Here is a 20,710-nt window from a genome sequence, read left to right on the forward strand (position 1 = left end):
TAGCCTTGTAATAATGATTGAATTCCGGAAAGTGATTGGCTAGATTGATGGTTATGATGGAAGTTGTGGAAGGAGATCAATTTCCATGAGATTATAATTACGTGGTGACGATCACGTGGAATCGCAAACCGATTTTATCTACTACCTTTTTATCAAAGAATAACTCATGTTTTCAAACTTAGATATGGGGGCGAACCTAGGCAATGACTGGATGTAGGAGCCTAACCTCTACTTTAGTTAGTTTTGCAGGCTATTGCTATCGAAGCTTGGGTACGGAGGATTATCTTTGGAGGCCACAAATTGTTTTATTTAAAGTTTATTTTCCTCTTTATTTGGCATGTTTGATCCCGTCAAATTTTGTAAAGATATGTATGGTTGATAATGCGTGTGATTGCTTACCACCAAAGTGGAACCCTAGGGTTAGAAACTTCGAAACTCCACTTGAGTTTAGGTCCTGGTGGGCTAGACCTAGAAGACTCACACAAATTACCATTCAATGAACCTAATGTAAATTTGGGCTAAGAACTAAAAATGATGTAGGTTCTAAATTCAACACAACACCACCTTCCTTTCCTTTTTCCTTGCCTAGTTCATAATCTTGTGGTTACGAGTCAAGCCCACTATGCAAGCCTAAGAATTTTGGGATTATAGATTTCTTGTTTTTCAACCTAAAGGCCTTGTCTCTTTGAGGAATTCTAGGCCCAAAGCACTTACTCCCTAAGTATCGTGGGTATAGGGTTCCTTGGGGAGAAGGCGTTGTGGTAGTCTAGTCTCTGGGTCGCCACAGAGAACTTGGTATCAGAGCATACGGTTTTGATGGATCTTGAACTTAAACCTTTTCATTGTGTGAAGTTTGATGGTTTGCCTTTAATCCTTGTTATTATCTTCAACCATTCTAAAAGTGTTTTGAAAAATATATTTTTCAGATTTGAAAGAAAAATGTCCGACTCCTACATGGACTCCTCTGGCACCAACAACACAGCTGAATCCTGTGTGACCGTAGAATCGAAACCCTCCACCCAGATTGATGTCCTCCACCCTCTTCCTCTAATACCCTTCCCTCTTCTTCCCCCAAGCATCTGAACTTGAAGGTGGTGGAGATGAGGAACCTAATCGCCGAACTTGATAAGGATCTCGAAAGTGTAACAAGGGCGATGAAAGAAGCCGTCTACCCTCGACAAAAGGTCAATTCATTATAGGAGTATATTCAAGAATTCTTGGGAGTTGGAGCTAGACATCCGGACATATATGAATGCTTAGAGGGTCGTAATTATCGATTCATACATGGTCTAAATTCAAGGATGCGAGAAAGGATGACAATGAACTACTCTCGACCTTGTCACGAGGTTGTTGAGGAGGCCAAGAGGGTTGATGCATTCTTGGACGAAATATACACTGTCCTTAATGCAGAAGGCAACGAACAACCACTTCCTCCGGAATTTCAAGCGATCAAAAACCGTATCGATCATGTAGACTATAATAGGAAGCTAGCATTTTATCCATACGATCCGGAAGATTCAGACTAGAACTTGTTGTTAGCAGGACGTTTGTGATCACTTTGTTGGACCCCCTAGTCTCTTGTTGCTTTTTGAACTCTTTAATCTGGCAGCATTCACAAAACATTGGAAAAGAGACTAGAGGGTCTAACAAAGTGATCACAAACGTCCTGCTAACAACAAGCTCTAGTCTGAATCTTCCGGATCGTATGGATAAAATGCTATCTCCCTATGATAGTCTATAAGATCGATACGGTCTTTGATCACTTGATTTTCTAGAGGAAGTCGTCGTCCGTTGCGTTCTGCATCGAGCACAGTGTATATTTCGTCCAAGAATGTGTCAACCCTCTCGGCCTCCTCAACAGCCTCGTGCCAAGGTCGGGAGTAGTTCATTGTCATTCTTTCTCACATCCTTGAATTTAGACCATGTATGAATCGATAACTATGATTCTCTAAGCATTTATATATGTCAGGATGTCTAGTTCTCACCGCCAAGAATTCTTGAATATACTCCTATAATGAATTGACCTTTTGTCAAGGGTAGACTGCTTCTTTCATCGCCCTTGTTACACTTTTGGGATCCCTATCAAGTTCGGCAATTAGGTTCCTCATCTCCACCACCTTCGGGTTCAGACGCTTGGCGGAAGAAAAGGGAAGAGCATTAGAGGAAGAGGGTGGAGGGACATCAATCCGGGTGGAGGGTTTCGATTCTATCGTCACAGGATACGGCTGTGCGGTTGCTGCCGAAGGAGTCCATGGAGGAGTCAGTCATTTTTCTTTCAAATCTAAAAAACATATTTTTCAAAACACTAGCTTTTAGTATGGTTGATGACAATAACAAGGATTAAAGGCAATCCATCAAACTTCACACAATGAAAAGGTTCAAGTTCAAGGTCCATTAGAACCGTATGCTCTGATACCAAGTTTTCTGTGGCGACTCGGAGACCGGACTACCACAACGCCGCCTCCCCAAGGAACCCTATACCCCCGACACTTAGGGAGTAAGTGGCTTTGGGCCTAGAATTCTTCAAAGAGACAAGGCCTTTAGGTTGAAAAACAAGAAATCTATAAGCCCAAAATTCGTAGGCTTGCATAGTGGGCTTGGCTCGTAACCACAAGATTATGAACTAGGTAAAGAAGAGGAAAGGAAGGTGGTGTTGTGTTGAATTTAGAACCTACGTCATTTTTAATTCTTAGCCCAAATTTACAATAGGTTCATTGAATGGTAATTTGTGTGAGTCTTCTAGGTCTAGCCTACTAGGACCTAAACTCAAGTGGTGGTTCTAACCCTAGGGTTCCACTTTGGTGGTAAGCAATCACACGCATCATCAACCATACATATCTTTACAAAATTTGACTGGATCAAACATGCCAAATAAAGAGGAAAATAAACTTTAAATACAATAATTTGTGGCCTCCAAAGATAATCCTTCGTACCCAAGCTTCGACAGCAACAACCTGCAAAACAAACTAAAGTAGGGGTTAGGCTCCTACATCCAGTCATTGCCTAGGTTCGCCCCCATATCTATGTTTGAAAACATTGGTTATTCTTTGATAAAAAGATAGTAGATAAAATCGGTTTGCGATTCCACGTGATCGTCACCACGTAATTATAATCCCACGACAGTTGATCTCCTTCCACAACTTCCATCATAACCGTCAATCTAGCCAATCACTTTCTGGAATTCAATCATTATTACAAGGCTAGAGACAAAGGGGAAAATCAATAATAAGGGCATGGTGCACACTGCCCACCACCGGTGGTTCAGGATTTTCAATCCCCAAGGAGGAACAAACCATCTCTTTACATCCCCATCAATTGCCAACACATCAATCCAACCACGCAAACCATTTCAAGTGTAAAACATATAATTTTCAAAACATGCAAGAGGCCTCATATAAAACATAGTATATGCATGATAAACATTGATAGAGTTAAAGGCATCCCCTACTTGGAACTCAAGCTTTCTCTTGCAGCACTTGGCCTCAATGCAACCTTGTAGCAACCACCACTTCACAAGATCCTACCAAGATATCGAGCCTAGATCAAATAAGTGACGTAAACAATGATAAACAAGGTTAGCAATTCACTCTCAATACTCTCCGAAGAAAACCCCTCCTTTAATCTAATTTTGCTAACTAATAACCAGACCATTTGGGTTCCAAGAAGTTGATTTTTCAGGAAAAAGTGGTAAGAATACCTTTAAAAGACAAGTTGTTAAAAGCTAGAGACAAAGTTTAAAAAGGAACTGTCAAGGGTCAAGGAAAATTGTTTAGAATACTAGAGGTAAATTATGGGGAAAATTTTGAAAGGAGGATGGTTTAACAACCAACTCAGCAAGATTTAAATGGCTATTGAATTTCAAGTGAAGCCATTTATAAAGTAAAGGTTTTAAAGGCTAAAGTAAAACAATGAGCAGATTCTTTCCAGAAATATCAGCTTCTATACACATATTTCAAAATTCCGTAAGTAATTCTAGAAAAATTCTTTTAGAGCAATTCAAATTCTGAAACATTCGTTTTTGTGTGTACTATCTTTTCCTAGAAGGAACGGATCCCAAATTCTCAGTAGTTTAGCTCCAGTTTTGAAATAAATGCAGCTGGGTCAGATTGTACTGAAAACTGAAAAACTGCAAAAAGTTGTTCTCTTGTCCAAAGCACTTTTGGTACCCAATATGGCCAGCGAAGTAGACTCTAAGACGCCTATTGAATGTATCTAAAGCTTCTAAAGACCTAAAATTTCAGCCATCCTTTAATAATATAAGAGGAGGTCATGTAGCTCTATAACGTGATGTTTTGAAACATGATGTTTGGACAACCATAAAACGAATAAACTCTTGGACCAAGCACAATTTTAATGTTCAAGATAACCTTGATCTAGCGTAAATCCAACACATCAGAAAGAATGAGAAAATCAAAGTTAAAGCAACAAGGTACCAACAACAATAGTGACATGTTGTAATCTGCAAGGATTCGTAACAACAACCAAATCAAACATAGTGTTAAGGAAAGCATGATACTCACCAAAGAATAACCAAAAATGTGAGTTTTACTTAAGGGCTTCAACTGGAAAGAGGGCCGAGGGAGTTTGATTTGATCGAGCCCAGTTGCAGGCCAAGAAGTTTACTCGATCTCAGACATGTAGCGTGAAATAGAAATTTCTCAATATGTAGAAAAGTTGTTTGAACGTATTGAGCTAAAATATAAGAAAAGAGATAGGAACTATTGATAGTTAAATGATCTTACCAGCTATTGGTATCAGTCTCATACAAGATGTGGGGGATTCGGGTAGAGCAAGAGAAGGAATTCAAGTAGAAATTCGGAGCAAGTTCGCTTCTGAATAGCTCCCACTTAATTGATGTATAGGTCTCAAAACGATTCTAATAGAGTGGAAATTTGAAGGTCAGATAGAAGAGACAGAGGTGAACAACTTTGATGCAGAATTTTTTTTGATCAAACGTCTTGAACTAGGCGTTTCGCGGCGCGCAAGCAGACTGATATGCACAGGAACGAGAGGAAGGGTGAATGACAATCTCTGGCTTGGATACTCCCTTTTGAAGGCATAGGATGATTTTCTAGGAGAGTTTGCCCTTTGCATGGTGGCAACGTGGAATGGAGGAGCTGAACGAGGTTCTCCTTTCTCTCTGCCCAATTTTGACGTGAACAAGAAAAGAAGAAGGCTGGGCTTTGTGTGTGAGGTAGAAGGCTCAACTTAGGGCAATAAAAGGGTTTGAATCAGCCAAGTCATGTGATAGGAAAAATAGGTTTTAAACTTAAAATAATAGGGAGATAAAAGTAGAATTGATAAATTCAAGAAAAACTCAAAATTAAAATGTTGACTGGACTAAACAAGTATCTGGAGTTACCAATCTAGTATTTAAATTGAAAAATGGCAAGGTAAGTTTTGTCGGAAATTTGCTAGAGTTTGAAAAATATATGGAGTAAATAAATAGTGTTTTTGAAAATTGGAGGGATGGTTGATGAGTAAGCATTGAGTAAGGTGAATAGAAATTCCACCAATTGTTAAGAAATAAAGTAAAATAAGAAAATCATAAATGCACGCACAAGTAGATTTCAAAATTATGCATGGATGTTATCATGAGTTACAAGAACCTTATTGGATCAAGGGAGATGTTCGGGTCAAAGATCAACTAACTTATTGGGCTACGTTCACTAGCATACCCGTCTGTTGGGTGTCCAAAGTAAATTATGGACTTAACGTTAAGCTATTTTTGGGCATAAGGCCCAAACCCAAGCAATTTCCAAAAGTCTTTAGACAAACAGAGGTCACAAAAGAAAAAAAATATATATAAAAAAAAAAAATATATATATATATATATCTCGTCCAAAAGTGATGTTTGGAATTCCACGGGGCCTACATTTCTTCATTTTCTACAGCAAAATTCGACCTTGCTGGAAGTTCTCTAGTCAATTACTGGACTGCCCACATCGAGTCTTATCTTGCCCAACCTATTGATCTTCAAAATTCATGAATTTTTGATATATTTCAATTTGATCAGTTAACTATGGATATGGAAATTTTCAACTCTCTCTTTCGTGAAATAAATTCTGGGTGATTTTGCAAAGTTTGGTCTGCGGTTGGAAAAGAGCCTTAAACAAAATAAAAAATAAAAAAAATAAAATAAAAATTGGTAGCATTCAAAAAACGTTGTTCCAATTTGAACCTTATTTCGAAACAGAGACACACACTCTCCTACACTAACCATTATTTCCTTCCTTGAACCCAAACAATACCCATCCTCTAACCCTTTTAGTTATAGGTTGCCACCTCCAGTTCCTTTCAAAAAAACACACCATTTGTTCATAAACATCGACTTCCTTTTTGTTTGACTCTCAAATAGTTGAGGTTTCCCTCACGCTTTCTTTCTCCAACTCTTATTCCCGGAACACTTTCTCGTACTTAGGAGGCGTGCCTTCAAGGTACGTAAGAAATGGGCTCTATACCCAAGAAGATCTAATGGCGAATGGGGTCGCCCTCGCTAGTTTGAACGCTCTCTTCCCTCCCAAACTTTTACATTGCCTAATGTTACTTAGTTTTAGCTGGTGTATTGGACCTGGTATTGGGTAAACTATGGGCTATTTCTAGAGGACTCTTGGCAATCGGAAATGAAATTTAGGATATATATGTTACCCACTTGAAGGATCAATCTATAACTTCTCGCGGCTCGTGGAGAATTTCGACACTTGGGATCATAAATGAGGTTGGATCTGCTTGGTACTCACAATGCTTCAGTTGGTTTGTGATGGTTAAATTGACCTGAGTTTTTACAAGTAACACATTCCTTTCTTTTTCATCCTTCTCTGCGATCACTTTCTTACACTCTATCTTCCACATTAGTCGTCATCGTCGTTAATTGTTCGTCTAATAGCTCCGTTTCTAAGATGAAGACTTCACTTTTAACCACTTCAGGGGAATACACAAGCAACTAATACGAAGAGTCATTGTAGCTGAGGAGTTTTGGGAAGTTCAAGAGGAAAATGTTGTTAGCAAGATGAAACGAAAAGTTAATCGCTTACTAGGGAAGGCCGTGAAACGATAGCCGTTTGAGTAAAGTAGCCTACATTTGCCATCGCACATGCATTTATGTAAGGTATAGACGGATCTCTAAGACTTACGTATTGGGCACCGAAATTGTGCTTCTAGTTATCGTCTGACTACACAGTGTTACAGCTATATCGCTCACTACATTGTCTGCAACTCAAGTACTTGTTCGTGGCTAACAACGAAAAATGGGTGTTCTATCCCCTAGGATAGTACGTGAGTAGATGGTTTCCTAGCCAATATTATTGGTAATAAAAGGTGCAACGGAGGTGTGTTGCTTTGAATTTGGACTTCTAGTGAGCAAAATATAAAGACAAGTGCAGAGATTCGGAAATGCGTTCTCCAACCCGAGTTACTCTAGCTAGGTACTTCAGTTGGGATGTTTTGGAAACACTTCCATATTTTAGTTTGGTAACTAAATTTGCAGTAGCTTATATTAAAGACCAGTCAGACCAGATTGATCATGTCGACAACAGGTCATTCACCGACCCACTTAATCCACCGATTTCACCATTCTATATCCATGTCTTCCAGAACCGATCACCGCAAACTTAGTGTCGAGACTTTTGTCAAAACCACACCAACAAATGTAAAACCATTTCCTGTAATCTCTGAAGCTTTAATGTTTCTTCACTTGAATCTATTGTCATTTTAATGGAATATCTAATCAAAACTGTATCGTCTGCACGCTGATCATTTCCCTCGAATTGAATAACTATTTGTTGTAGATGAAATGATCAGTATATTCCTTCTTCTTTTTTAGGAGTATTAGCCTCCAACCACACGTTTCCAGCAAGATAACTGTGTATTAAGATCAAGGGACATACAGAAGTTTTGATCAAATATGAACTTCTTACACCGCCACATCCATAGAAACCAAGTGATCGATAAAGACTAATACACTAGTACACTATTCCAGCCCAGTAAAATATGCAGATTTTGAATGAAGATGAGCAAGCAGCTAAGCACTGAAATTCAAACTAGATTCCATGGTTAGGAATTAAGGAGTGTCCCCAAAATAATTTTTGTTAATTTTGTCAAGCCCATCAGAAACACTAATTAATGGTGAAACATAGCAGGTTCCATGCAGTATGAAGTAATGCTTGTATTAAGGTCACCCATGAAATGATCTTGCTTTTTCAGGAGGAATTTTTTCACCAATCACGCGGTGACCCACATGTAATTCATCCAAACAAAAGTAACCCTGGAGTGAACTAAAAGCATGTCCAAATAAGTATACCAGGAACTAATTGAGAGATCTTTTATTCGAAATGGAAATTTATGAATAACCAACCCATGAGTGGCCTCATTAAAACTTCACCCTTTAAATCTCAGAGACTTATAGCTGGGTGAAAAGAGAGTACCACTAATTCGTAAAATAAACAAATACATCATCAAATACTGGACTCAAATTTTTTTGGGTATCCACGGCACACCTGAATCATGAAACTCAACCACTTGTTCGATAGCCAAGAGATACGCGACGCTGTTATAGACTTGGGAAACATATGGCAATGAATAACAAGTAGCCTTGCAGCAACAGCTTTAGTTCACTAATGATATTGCCAGCGGCACTACAGTCAAGAGATGAGTCTTTACCTTCACTGAATGGCTCGCATTATCACTTTCCATGCTCTAAGCAAACCTTTATTCTGAGAAAACTGCAACCTAAAGAGGAGAGCAAGAGTCCGTTGCATGAGCTGAAAAAGAGCTCGCAATGCATATGTACACCAACCAGACTTCCATTGGAATCCCTTAATGAAGTATTTTTCTTTCCAGACCCTGACACTAAAGAGATAATTTCCGAGTAGAGCGTGCTGTTTGACAAGACCAAATGGCATGAATAATGGATTCCACCCACTTCCATCCCACACTGACGAAAAATTGGGTCCTGCACCACTTTCCTTCGAAAAAGACATTTTGCACTAGGTAAGAAATAAGAATCCTTTGCATGCTATCCATACAAACATTGCCACTTCTGCAGCGTCCTTAATTGCAAGATTGTAGAGCAGACCTGCTCCAATAGAACATTCTTGCCCACGCTACTTGAATACTTGATTCACCCCGCATTGGGTTGAGCCAACTCTGCCTAACTTGCCAACCTATATCTTGTGAGCTTACTTAAAATAAAGGATATCATTACAGTTGAATTCCTGAGTTGCAAAAGCATTTCCAAGTGCAAAAAATCTGACCACAACAAAAAGAGCATTGCCAAATGCCAAGTGCAAAACATTCAATAACTGAGATACTTTAGGTTGCATTATGCCTCGTTAGAAAGCTAATAAGAAGATATCGCCTATTATTGTTAATAGCAATCTTATTCATCCATGGACACTTTTTCAGCCTGATATAATCTTCATATTCATATAACTGCCCGGAGCTCCCCAGTCTGCAGGTTAAATTTCCTGTGCTGTGACAAGATGGAAGGAGCTCTAACATTTTGAATTCTTGATGCCAAGTCGTCATAACTGGATTCGGTGTTTAGCTTAGTAGCATTCAATATAGCTTGCAAGATTTGTAGGGGATCGCCATGACTAACAACTAAGATCGTGCACCTGCAGATAGAAAACATTCAAGAGACAAACACAAGCTCAACTAATATATAAGCAGAAAAATCTATGGCTTAGTTTACTTCCTATGGAAGTTAAACAAGTAAGGCAGGGTCAAGTTATATCCAGCTAACAGATTGATTAGGGTCAAGTGTCTCCATGTTATACAGATGAATTTGAACTATATGGAAAATTAGAATACAAACTTTTCATCCTAACTTTTAGTTCAGTTTCTTAAGAACTTTATGTTTCTAGTCAGATTATTTTATTCAAATCTCTGCAATGCCAAACTGCCTAATGATATGCTGTGGAATAGGATGAATTAATTCAACTGATGGGGCGTATGTGGAGCTATCATAGATGTTGGTGTATTGAATACAAGCAAAATGTAGATAGACCAAAAATGTTATTCATAAACTTACCCTTGAAATAGAGACTCCATAGTTACCATAGCTTCTGCAAGTCTAGATGCAACATCATCAACACTTTCTCCGCCTTCTGGCCTCATCAGAGGATCTTTCTCATCAAGTGTGCCATAGATCTCATGGTACTATAGGTAAAGGGAAAACAGAATTAGGATAAAGTGATAAACTCAGTAGAACAGGATTAAGTTATAGTAGAGTTTATAAACCAAGCCCTACAGAAAAGCAATGACTATAGTCAGTGGAAAAGCTAAACCATTAGCTGTTACCTACTTCATCACGAGACCCAAGCTCAAATGAAGGACCAAAGAAGCGTTCGCGGAGGGTTTCCATCACCTGAAAAGAAAAAGCTACTACATAATCAGTGCCAGAAGGCAAAAACCCTTGGTTTGACAGCCAAGTTGGTCTTGAACTCTGGTGTACTTACATACACAAGAATCACTCGCGCATTGTGTCAAACACAAACTGAAGCTAGCAATTTTGTTTTTGTGGTCTTTCTGGCCCATAAAGCAACTTCAACAGAAACCCTTTTGTGGGGGTGAAGTGACTGAAGCATTTTACCTTACATTGATGACCCTCAAATTGAATGTTCAAGACAGATGCAACAATTCGAGCAGTCTGAGTTGTTCTCGAAAACGGAGAGTAGCAAATGCGAACATCTGCAAGTGGTATGCAACTTTCCTCAAGTAACTGCACAGGCAACACTAATTATCTCATCTCCTAAACAACACTTTAAAATGCTTATGAAATTTAGTAGGCACCCTCTGCATTGGAATTTAAAACTAGTCCAAAGGCCTGGAGCCTCTGTAACAAATTATGGCAACCATCTTTCTCTTCCATTTTCAACTACAATTCACATTTCCTAATCGGTATTGGTAACACTAGACCCAGCACTATATCAAAGAGTAAATTTTGAACAATAAAAAATAAAAGATTATATGCAATGAAAGCAAAACCAACAAAACTGAAAAGATGAAATATTTAAACAGAAAAGTACCTTTGTGAACAATTCTGCAGCTAATTGAGCCTGATTAACACCTTGTGGCGCCAGTTGATATTCTGGGAGGGTACCATTTTCCTGTGATGAATGATTTTAACAAACAATGTGGCAATTGCAAAAATAGTAAAGGATAAGGGGTAAAACAGCAAAATTAAAGAGAAGAAGAGTACCATGGAGGAAACAATGAGGCCTTTCTCATTTGGAATGCTCCTGCCGTGCCTCAATACCCAGTATTTGTTCCTCATGAACGACGTCGTCTCCCCCATTTTGCCGTCTCTACGTTATTGGTGGCTTCTTTTACTCTCTCTTATTGGTGACTCGGAGATCCCATTCTGCGTGGTCAGCCAATACCCAGTTTATTATTGGTTGCAGAGTGCAGACTAGCAAACTAACTAACTCTCTGTTAATAATTATTTACCGCATGTCAACAACTACAGTAATTAATTATTGACATGCAGTAAATAATTATTGGTTCACCTCGAGCAACTAATACTCAAAATTATGGAATTGTTTTAGGGAATCAGAAATAGAGAGAAATTTGCTGTGTGTTCTCATTGATAATAGGGGCCTCTTTATATAGAGAATTACAATGCATAGAATCTCAATCATATAAGGAAAGTAATTCTATATTGATTAGGATTCTAGATACTTCTAATTAAATCCTATTACCACTAGGTCAAGTAACCTAGAGTTTGGGCTAAACACAAATTAGGTTCTCCTTGAACACTCCTCCTTGTGTTGCCCAAATGCAGTGCTTCTCTCGTTGCCTCCTTAAAAACCTTGCTGAGTAACAAAAACCCAGTGGGACAAAAATAACCTCAGTCGAAGGGGAAAAAGAGCACAACACATCCTTCACGATTCGAGACGAACATGTAGACATCTCCCCCTGATGTCTGCGCCTCCCCCTGATGACTACGATCATGGGAATTCAGATAATTTCTGCAAGCCAATTCTTGTCACATGTTTCTCGAATGTGGATTTGGACAATGACTTAGTAAATAAGTCTGCCACATTGTCCTCAGATCGAACTTGATTCACTTTGATCTTGAGGAGCTTCTGTTGTTGCTGATTGTAGAAGAATTTGGGCGATATATGCTTGATGTTGTCGCCTTTGATGTAGTCTTGCTTCATTTGTTCAATGCAAGCAGCATTATCCTCATAAATGCTCGTTGGCTCATTTGTGGTAGACTTTATACCACAATTGCTTCGAACATGCGTAACTATGGATCGAAGCCATATACATTCACGAACTGCTTCGTGAAGAGCAATAATCTCTGCATGATTCGAAGAGGTAGCGACTAAGGTCTACTTTGTAGACCTCCAAGATATCGCGGTCTTTCCCATGGTGAAAACATAGCCAGTTTGGGAGCGACCTTTGTGTGGGTCAGAGAGATACCCAGCATCAGCAAAACCTTCCAAAACACTTATATCGTTTTGGGATGGGGAGAGGAAACGCACTCCACTATGTGTAGCGTCCCTATCATTTGATGGGTCCGAATCCATCTTCTCTCTGTAGGGATAGAACAAGCCCATATCAATCGTACCACTCAGGTATCGAAAGATATCTTTAACACCAGTCCAATGGCGTCGTGTTGGCACAAAGCTATATCTAGGTAACAAGTTCACAGCGAATGAGATGTCTGGTCTTGTGCATTGTGCTAAGTACAATAATGCGCCTATTGCACTTAGATAGGGCACTTCTGCCTTTAGCATTTCTTCATTGTCATCTTTTGGACGAAATGGATCCTTCTTCAGATCAAGACTACGGACGACCATTGGGGTGTTTGAAGGCTTAATCTTATCAGTGTTGAAACGCCTAAGCATCTTTTGGGTATAAGCTGATTGATGAATCAGGATACCATCTCTACGGTGCTCAAGTTCCAAACCGAGGCAAAACCGTGTTTTCCCAAGATCTTTCATCTCAAACTCGGATTTCAAGTGTTCAGCGGTTTCCCTTAACTCTTTAAGGGTGCCAATTATATTCATGTCATCGACATAAACAGCTACTATTGCAAATCTGGAACTTGTCCTTTTTATGAACACACATGGGCATAGTTCGTTGTTGACATATCCCTTTCCAATCAAGTAGTCACTTAGACGGTTAAACCACATCCGTCCGGATTTTTTTAATCCATATAGTGAGCGTTTCAATCTAATTGCAAACGCGCTCCGTGGTTTAGAGCCACTTGATTTGGGTAATTGAAGTCCATCTGGGACCTTCATGTATATCTCTATATCTAGATCCCCATATAGATACGCGGTAACTACATCCATAAGCTGCATATTCAGTTTTTCGGAAACTACCAAACTGATAAGATAGCGAAACGTTATGACATCCATTACGGGAGAATATGTCTCCTTGTAGTCGATTCCAGGGCGCTGTGAGAAGCCTTGTGCCACAAGGAGAGCTTTGTACCTTACAATCTCGTTTTTCTCATTACGCTTTCTAACGAATACCCATTTGTGACCAACTGGTTTGGTATTGGGCGGTATTGGCACAACTGGTCCGAATACCTTTCTTTTCGTTAGAGAATTAAGTTCTGCCTAGATCGCATCTTTCTATTTTGGCCAGTTAGCTCTACGTTGGCATTCATCAACGGAGCGTGGTTCGATATCATCGGTCTCAATAATCTCATGCGCCACTGAATACGCTAATACATCATCAATGATGATGGAGCTTCTTTCCTACGTCCCATGTACACTAGTGTAATTGACAGAGACCTCTACGTTCTCAGGAATAGGTTCTGACATTGAGGCGTCCCCCAATGATGTCTCTTGGACATAACCATAATCCGAAACATTCTCATGGGACGGATTTTGAGTATCGATGATTAAAGAATTTGTTTGTGCCTCATTTGCTCTCTTTCTAGGGCGAGTATCCTTCGAACCAATTGGTCTACCGCGATTCCTTGCAGGACCTGCGGCCATAGACGCCACATCATTACCATGTTGGGCAATGGCGCCATCTCCTGGTGTCACAAGAGTGGCGTGATGTCCAGTATTTGGGACATCAATCCTTGCAGGCACGTTTGCAGCAAGTATGTGTGATCTCGTCACTTTAGCAATATCAGAAAACGCATCAGGCAGAGTATCTGCTACGTTCTGAAACTCGATTATTCTTTGCACTTCAAGTTCGGACTGTGCGGTACGGGGATCGAGATGAGACATAGTAGGGACAGACCACGACAATTCCTGTCATTCCTGTTGAACATCTGTGTTCTTATCTCCCCCTAACGACGGGAAGACTGTCTCATCAAAGTGACAATCCGCAAATCTAGCGGTAAAGAGATCGCCTGTCAAGGGTTCAAGGTAGCAAACGATAGTTGGAGATTCATATCCAACATAAATGCCCATTCGTCGTTGTGGACCCATCTTAGTACGCTGTGGCGGCATAATAGGCACATAAATAGCACACCCAAAAATGCATAAGTGTGAGATATCAGGCTCGTACCCAGTCACTAGCTGTAACGCAGAATAAGATTGGGTTGCAGTGGGTCGTAGATGAATTAGCGTCGCTGCATGTAATATTGCATATCCCCAAGCAGAAACAGAGAGATTGGTGCGCATAACCAATGTCCGAGCTATCATCTGTAGTTGTTTGATAGCGGCTTCTGCGAGACCATTTTGGGTATGAACATGGGGAACTGGATGCTCTACGTCAATCCCCAGTGACATGCAATAGTCATCGAACGCTTTCGATGTAAACTCCCCAGCATTATCAAGTCGAATTGACTTAATAGGATGGTCAGGGTAGTGAGCCCGTAAACGGATAATCTGGGCGAGGAGTTTAGCATAAGCAGCATTTCGAGTGGACAACAGCGCGACATGTGACTAGCGTGTTGACGCATCAACCAATACCATAAAATATTTAAAAGGTCCGCATGATGGTTGAATTGGTCCACAGATATCCCCTTGGATTCTCTGTAAGAACGGAATGACTATTTTAGGATCCTTTGCGTAGGACGGTCTCGGTCCTAGTTTCCCGAAGGAACAGGCTTTGCAAAATGAGCGAGGGGCCTTAGAAGCAACCAATGAGGATTTTGGTTGGGCCTGAGCGTTCTTAACGCTATTAGTAGCAAAATGTGTGACTACATCTCCCATTATGGCGTTAGAGCCATGGAAATTGGTGTGTGTGGCGTCATGGCCACCAGGAGGAACAACCATGGCGTCATGCTCATGGTTGGCGCCAATGATGGCGTCATCACATGGGACTTGGGCGGCCCTATGGCACCCCAAGATGGCTGTAGTGCCAGATGCTGCAATTGTTGCGGTCTTGCTAAGTCCAGGGATCAATTTTCGATCCTTGCTTCTTCTCGCTCTAAAGAATGGATGTCCGTGTGAAGTCTTTAGTATACGGAGCATCATATCATGACCAGGGTGTCCTAGTCAATCATGCCAAAGCCAATATGTGTCAGAATCCAAGAGATCTTCTCTTATTACATTATTGGATTCAATAGGTCGAATTGTAGTGACATAGAGTCCACTAGATTGACACATAAGCTTCTCTAAGATGCGCTTTCATCCGCAATCATTAGAGGTGATGGAAAGGAACTCTTTCCCTTTCCCATTATGCGTTTCCGCATGGAATCCGTTGGCTCTTATATCTTTAAAGCTCAATAAGGTTCGATTTTCCTTAGGAGCGTAGAGAGCTTCAGTGACTTTAATCAAGGTGCCATTTGGCAAAAGGAATTGGGTCATTCCATGTCCTTGAACTAAACCTGATGGCCCAGCCATCGTAGTCACAGAGGAATATGTAGGCAACATCTCTAAGAACAATTGCCTATGTCGAAGAATGGTGTGCGTAGTCGCACTATCCGCAAGACATTGTAGTTCATCCATTCCTAAAAGAAAAGCTCATAATTAAAAAGGAGTCATAAAGAAAAGAACTCAACTTTTATTAATAAGCCAAACAGAATTACATCATTGTTTCTTTTGACTAAAGAAAATATAATCCAATAAACTAATGCAAAACAACGATAGTCGTCTAACTCCTTTCGGTAATTCCAATGTAAACGTGACCAGATGAGTAGAGAGATGTCGGTGGAGCAAACCTCACTTAAGTACCACTTATCTCAAAACCTTCCTAGACATCACACTTACATTGAGTACGCCTACTTTGAAGAAAGACTAATATCATTGGCATCTACTATAAAATAATATGGCAATTATCTACATCTCTTGGAAAATAAAAAGACTTAATCAAAATCGCTAGTTTCTGGGTCTTGATTCTTGAAGTCTTCCACCTTTAGATCAAGATGATCTTGATCTTCTTGTTCCATGTAATTTTCCTCCCTTGCTTCACGATACATCTTGTATGCGTTTGCAACATTCTGGGATGCTCTACATGCCTTTGCTCAATGTCCAGTTGATCCACATCTGAGACAAGCATCATTATGGTCAGGTTCCCTTGATCGAGGTGCCTTGGGAGCACTATGCGGACGGTTATGGCCCTTGGTGGCGTCACCACCATAACTGGAGGCTTGGCCTCTCTCTCTCTTCACACGTTTACCTCCACGGTTCCGTGCATGCATATCTTGGTGGTTTCCTTCCTCTTTTGGGCGAGTATATGGACCAGAACATCCAGAATTATCCCTATTCTTAGGGTTTCGCTCCTTGCGTCCTCCCTTGGGGGCGTGACTATAATTAGACTCCGGATTTGACTAGGCTCCCACCGGTCTAGAGTTATAGTTCTTCACAAGTATGTTGTCGTGCTTTTCAGCTACGTTCATGGCACCAATTAGCTCATGAAATCTTGTGATGTGTCTAGCATTGACATCAATCCGATAGTTTTTGGCTACCATCAATGCAGAGAAAGGGAAGGTGGAGAGAGTCTTCTCGATCAACATCGTATCAGTGATTTTCTGTCCACAGAGTTCCATCAAAGACTTGATATGAAGTGCTTCTGAATTGTAGTCAAGTACAGACTTGAAATCACAGAAGTGGAGGCTATGCCATATCACTTCTACGTCTGGAAGCAGGGAATCACGGACGTTGCCAAAACGCTGCTTGAGTTCTACCCATAGTTTTCTTGGGTCTTCCTCATTGAGGTACTCATTTTGGAGCGTGTCATTCATGTGCCTTGTTATGAGAATGATGGCTTTTGCTTCATTAGCCTCTCTCGTAGCTCTATTTGCTTCAAAAGCAGCAGCTTGTTGAGGAGTAAGCACGTCTTGACTTGGCTCTTGGATCATACTCAGGATCCCATCAGCCTTAAGATGCTGGCCCACATCACGGACCCACTTGTGGTATCCTGCGCCTGTTGTCTCTAGTGGAGCGAAGCTCAACTTGTTCAGGTTACTCATCCTGAAAAACAATAAGAAAGTAAGGTTAGTTTCGGAGCGAAAAAGGCTACCACGAAAAACTAATAAATTTCTGAGCGTAGTCGCTTCCAAGAAATTAGGGATTTTCTGAGCATAGTCGCTTCTAAGAAAATCCGATTCCAAGAGGGGTTTTGGATTAGATCGAAACAATGATGTATGTGGTCGATCGTTTTTCTTCTCAACAAACTCTAAGTTTGGAGGACTCTACAAGCTCCAAGCTTGAAGTTAGCACGAACCCCCACAGTTCGGCTTTTAGTCTCCCCTATGAAGAAGAAAGAGGGGTAGAAGAAGGGATGTTGGAAGTCCCCGAGAAAAAGAAGAAGAAAGTGAAAAACTTCAAAAACGGAAACTTTTAGAAAAGTTTACCTTGAAAATTGGCCGGAAATTTGACCGGAAAAGTCACTGTAGATGGTCGGAAAAAGGGTCACCGGAGGTCGCAGGAAAAGTGGCCGGAAACTGGTGGCCGGAGCTAGGCAGGGCGGTGCAGAGCAGTTGCGGAGGCTTGCGGGGGCTGTTGCAGGGTCTGTGCAGAGGCTGTCGGTAGGCTTTAGGTAGGTGCTCAGCAGGTCTCGACAGATGATGCAGGGGCTGTCGGCAGGTTCTTGGCAGGTGCTCGGCAGGTCTCGGCAGATGATATAGGGGCTGCGCGCGGGGCTCGGCAGGAGTTGCAGGGGCTGTCGGCAGCTTTTCGGCAGATGTTGGCAGTCCAGGCACAGGGGTGCGCGGCACTCGACAAGTCTAGGTAGAGGCTCAGCAGGGCTTCCGGTAGCGAGGCTAGCGAGGCGAGGCTAACCCGAGTGGTTCAGCAACTTCCAGCGGCCAGTTCAGGTAGTTTCCCACCGGTTCTGGGTTCCTTGGGACTGGTTCTTCGATATATGAGGCGGTGGTTGCAGGACTTTGAAGGCTACGAAATTAGGGTTTCAGGGTTAGGGCTTCGTGCTGATAACGTGTTTTAGGGAATCAGAAATAGAGAGAAATTTGCTGTGTGTTCTCATTGATAATAGGGGCCTCTTTATATAGAGGATTACAATGTATAGAATCTCAATCATACAAGGAAAGTAATTCTACATTGATTAGGATTCTAGCTCCTTCTAATTAAATCCTATTACCACTAGGTCAAGTAACCTAGAGTTTGGGCTAAACACAAATTATGTTTTCCTTGAACAGGAATCACTTTGTTTTTCTATGAGTGAGACACCAAACAACATCAATTTACTTTAGAAATTGAATGCCTTACTAGCTTGCTAAACATTAGTAGAATTGCAGATTTACGTTTCTCATATCGTTAATTGTTTGATTGTGTTGCTACTTCAAAGTTTAGGCTTTCTACTTTGCTAAATATTTGAACATTAGTTCATTTGCTTGTACTTGGGGACTTGGGACTTGGGACTTGGGGTTAGGATATGTGGGTATTAGTTTAATTTGTGTCTGTGTGTTCACTGTGTTAGGTCTGTGACTTACCTTATTTGCTAGTTTGCTATTGCTGTAGATCTGGAAGTTTCAAATTTAAACAGTGAACTGCAAAGCTGCTTCAATTTCATGCTTTTTAAATTTTTCTTTGTGATTTAATGTAAAAATGATGTCATTTACTTGTGTCAATGTGTCCTTGCACGGTGATGGATGTATGAGAGATAATTGTATATGAAATGATGTTTGAGTTACCCAAAAATAGTACAAGAAATGGTTATAATTTGTGTAATGAAACCGAAGAACCGCAAATCCGAACCAAAAAAACAAAAATCAATTCAATCATCGATTCTCATATTTTAGAATGACCAACCCAAACTGAATGTTTATTATTATATTGGTCTCGATTATTGACAAATTTCAGGATAGATCGTCCCAGCCATTCTAGGAAGAGAGCTAGACTAAGTTAGGAGCAAGTGTTCCTTACTATTTGAACCTACGCATTTTCAGGATTAGTGATGATCTTCCCGTTAGGATTAATGATGATCTATCATCAGTTTGTTGTACTTTTCTAAGATCATACTACTTTTCTATGTATTTAAACTTACTAAGCAATGGTGGTGTCAAATCCACGTGAAGACCTCCAACAGCTAGAAAAGGCATGTGAAACCACTCCGACTCATAGGCTTTATCTAAAGTGTAAATTACATGTTAATTTGGACGGTCAAATTTGACAGAGGCAAAGGAAATTATCTTTTATTTCTTATTGTTTCTCTCTCTCTCTCTCTCTCTCTGAATTAGCCTTTCTGTTTCTTTTTGTAACCATGGAGACTTTGTACACTTTCTTAAGTTTTGGAAACCCAATCCTTCTTCCATTGCAATTCCTAGTCCTTTGCTTGAAATAAATAATGAATTTGAGGTGGAAGAGGAGGAAGAAGAAGACTCGTTCCTCGATTTGGAGATCAGTATAGAATCAAACACCAAAACCCACCAAGAAAGTTCCAAGCTTGACTAAAAGAAGCTAAAATAGAACCAACCATTTCTATTTCCCCACTTCCTGATTCAATTACCAAAAGAAAAATCCTGCCAATTGAACATATTTGCAAGCCTCAGTTCTCAATTGATGTACTCAAATCAGCTCCAAAATTTGGAGTTTCAATTTAAAAAAAAAAAAACTGAAATCAAACCATGCCATAATGCAGACCGTCAGATTTAATTGTCCTTCAAATTTGGGGATAAATAGAGAAATTTACAGTCATCCAAAAAACGATCAAAATCAAATAAAGAGGAACTTACCTAGCCACGGGTAAACGACAATGGTGACGATCAAAGACCACTGACTCTATGCCTCTTCATGTTTTTGGGTTCAGTTGATCTATAGCTTTGAATAATTGTAGGCAGTATTTATATGATTAATGCCCAACTTGATTTCCTTTGGTATGAAGAGGGAGAGAGAGAGAGAGAGAGAAGTCAAGAAGGAGATAATGAAACCAAAAGGAGAAGTCGAGAAGGAGATATAAAAAAATAGTTAATTGTTTATAAATAAAATAATTTTAGAAATGTTTTAAGAAATCAGAAATTGAGAGAAATTGAGTTGTACTTTCATTTATAATAGGGGTCTCTTTATATTGAAGATTACAATCAGAGAATATGAGTCTTACAAGGAAACTAAATCATACATTGAATAAGATATCTCCGAGAATATTTGTAAGACTAAGCTTATTATAACTCAGACAAGTAATTAGAGTTTGGGTCAGACATACAATCAGATGTCCTTAAACACTCCCCCTTGTGTCGCCCAAACATAGTGTTCATCTCGTTGCCTCGTCAAAAACCTTACCGAGTAGCAAAAACCCAATGGGACAGAAATAACCTCGGTCGAAGGAGAAAAAGAGTACAACACACCCTTCATGTTTCGAGACCATACATGTAGACATCTCTCCCTGATGACTA

General features: G+C 40.2%; 1 protein-coding gene across 3 annotated transcripts; it reads right to left on the reverse strand.

Moving 5' to 3' along the window:
• Window positions 1-8,337: 8,337 nt before the first annotated feature.
• Window positions 8,338-20,225, reverse strand: LOC112181853. Of its 3 annotated transcripts, XR_005804540.1 has the most exons (8): window positions 20,054-20,225; window positions 11,201-11,362; window positions 11,028-11,108; window positions 10,592-10,720; window positions 10,304-10,366; window positions 10,031-10,158; window positions 9,356-9,614; window positions 8,338-9,246 (listed from the first exon to the last, which is right to left on the reverse strand). XR_005804540.1 is itself a non-coding variant. In XM_024320253.2 (7 exons), the coding sequence occupies exons 2-7, from the start codon at window positions 11,294-11,296 to the stop codon at window positions 9,422-9,424; spliced, it is 690 nt and encodes a 229-aa protein (XP_024176021.1). In that variant the 5' UTR covers window positions 11,297-11,362; window positions 20,054-20,224; the 3' UTR covers window positions 8,338-9,421. The 3 variants fall into 3 exon arrangements, 2 of the variants coding, with proteins under 2 accessions (XP_024176021.1, XP_040368510.1); XM_024320253.2 differs by having other exon boundaries at window positions 8,338-9,614; window positions 20,054-20,224; XM_040512576.1 differs by lacking the exon at window positions 20,054-20,225 and adding an exon at window positions 19,366-19,410 and having other exon boundaries at window positions 8,338-9,614.
• Between the last annotated feature and the right edge of the window lie 485 nt (window positions 20,226-20,710).

Source organism: Rosa chinensis, chromosome 1 (assembly GCF_002994745.2).
Source record: "Rosa chinensis cultivar Old Blush chromosome 1, RchiOBHm-V2, whole genome shotgun sequence".
NCBI lineage: Eukaryota > Viridiplantae > Streptophyta > Magnoliopsida > Rosales > Rosaceae > Rosa > Rosa chinensis.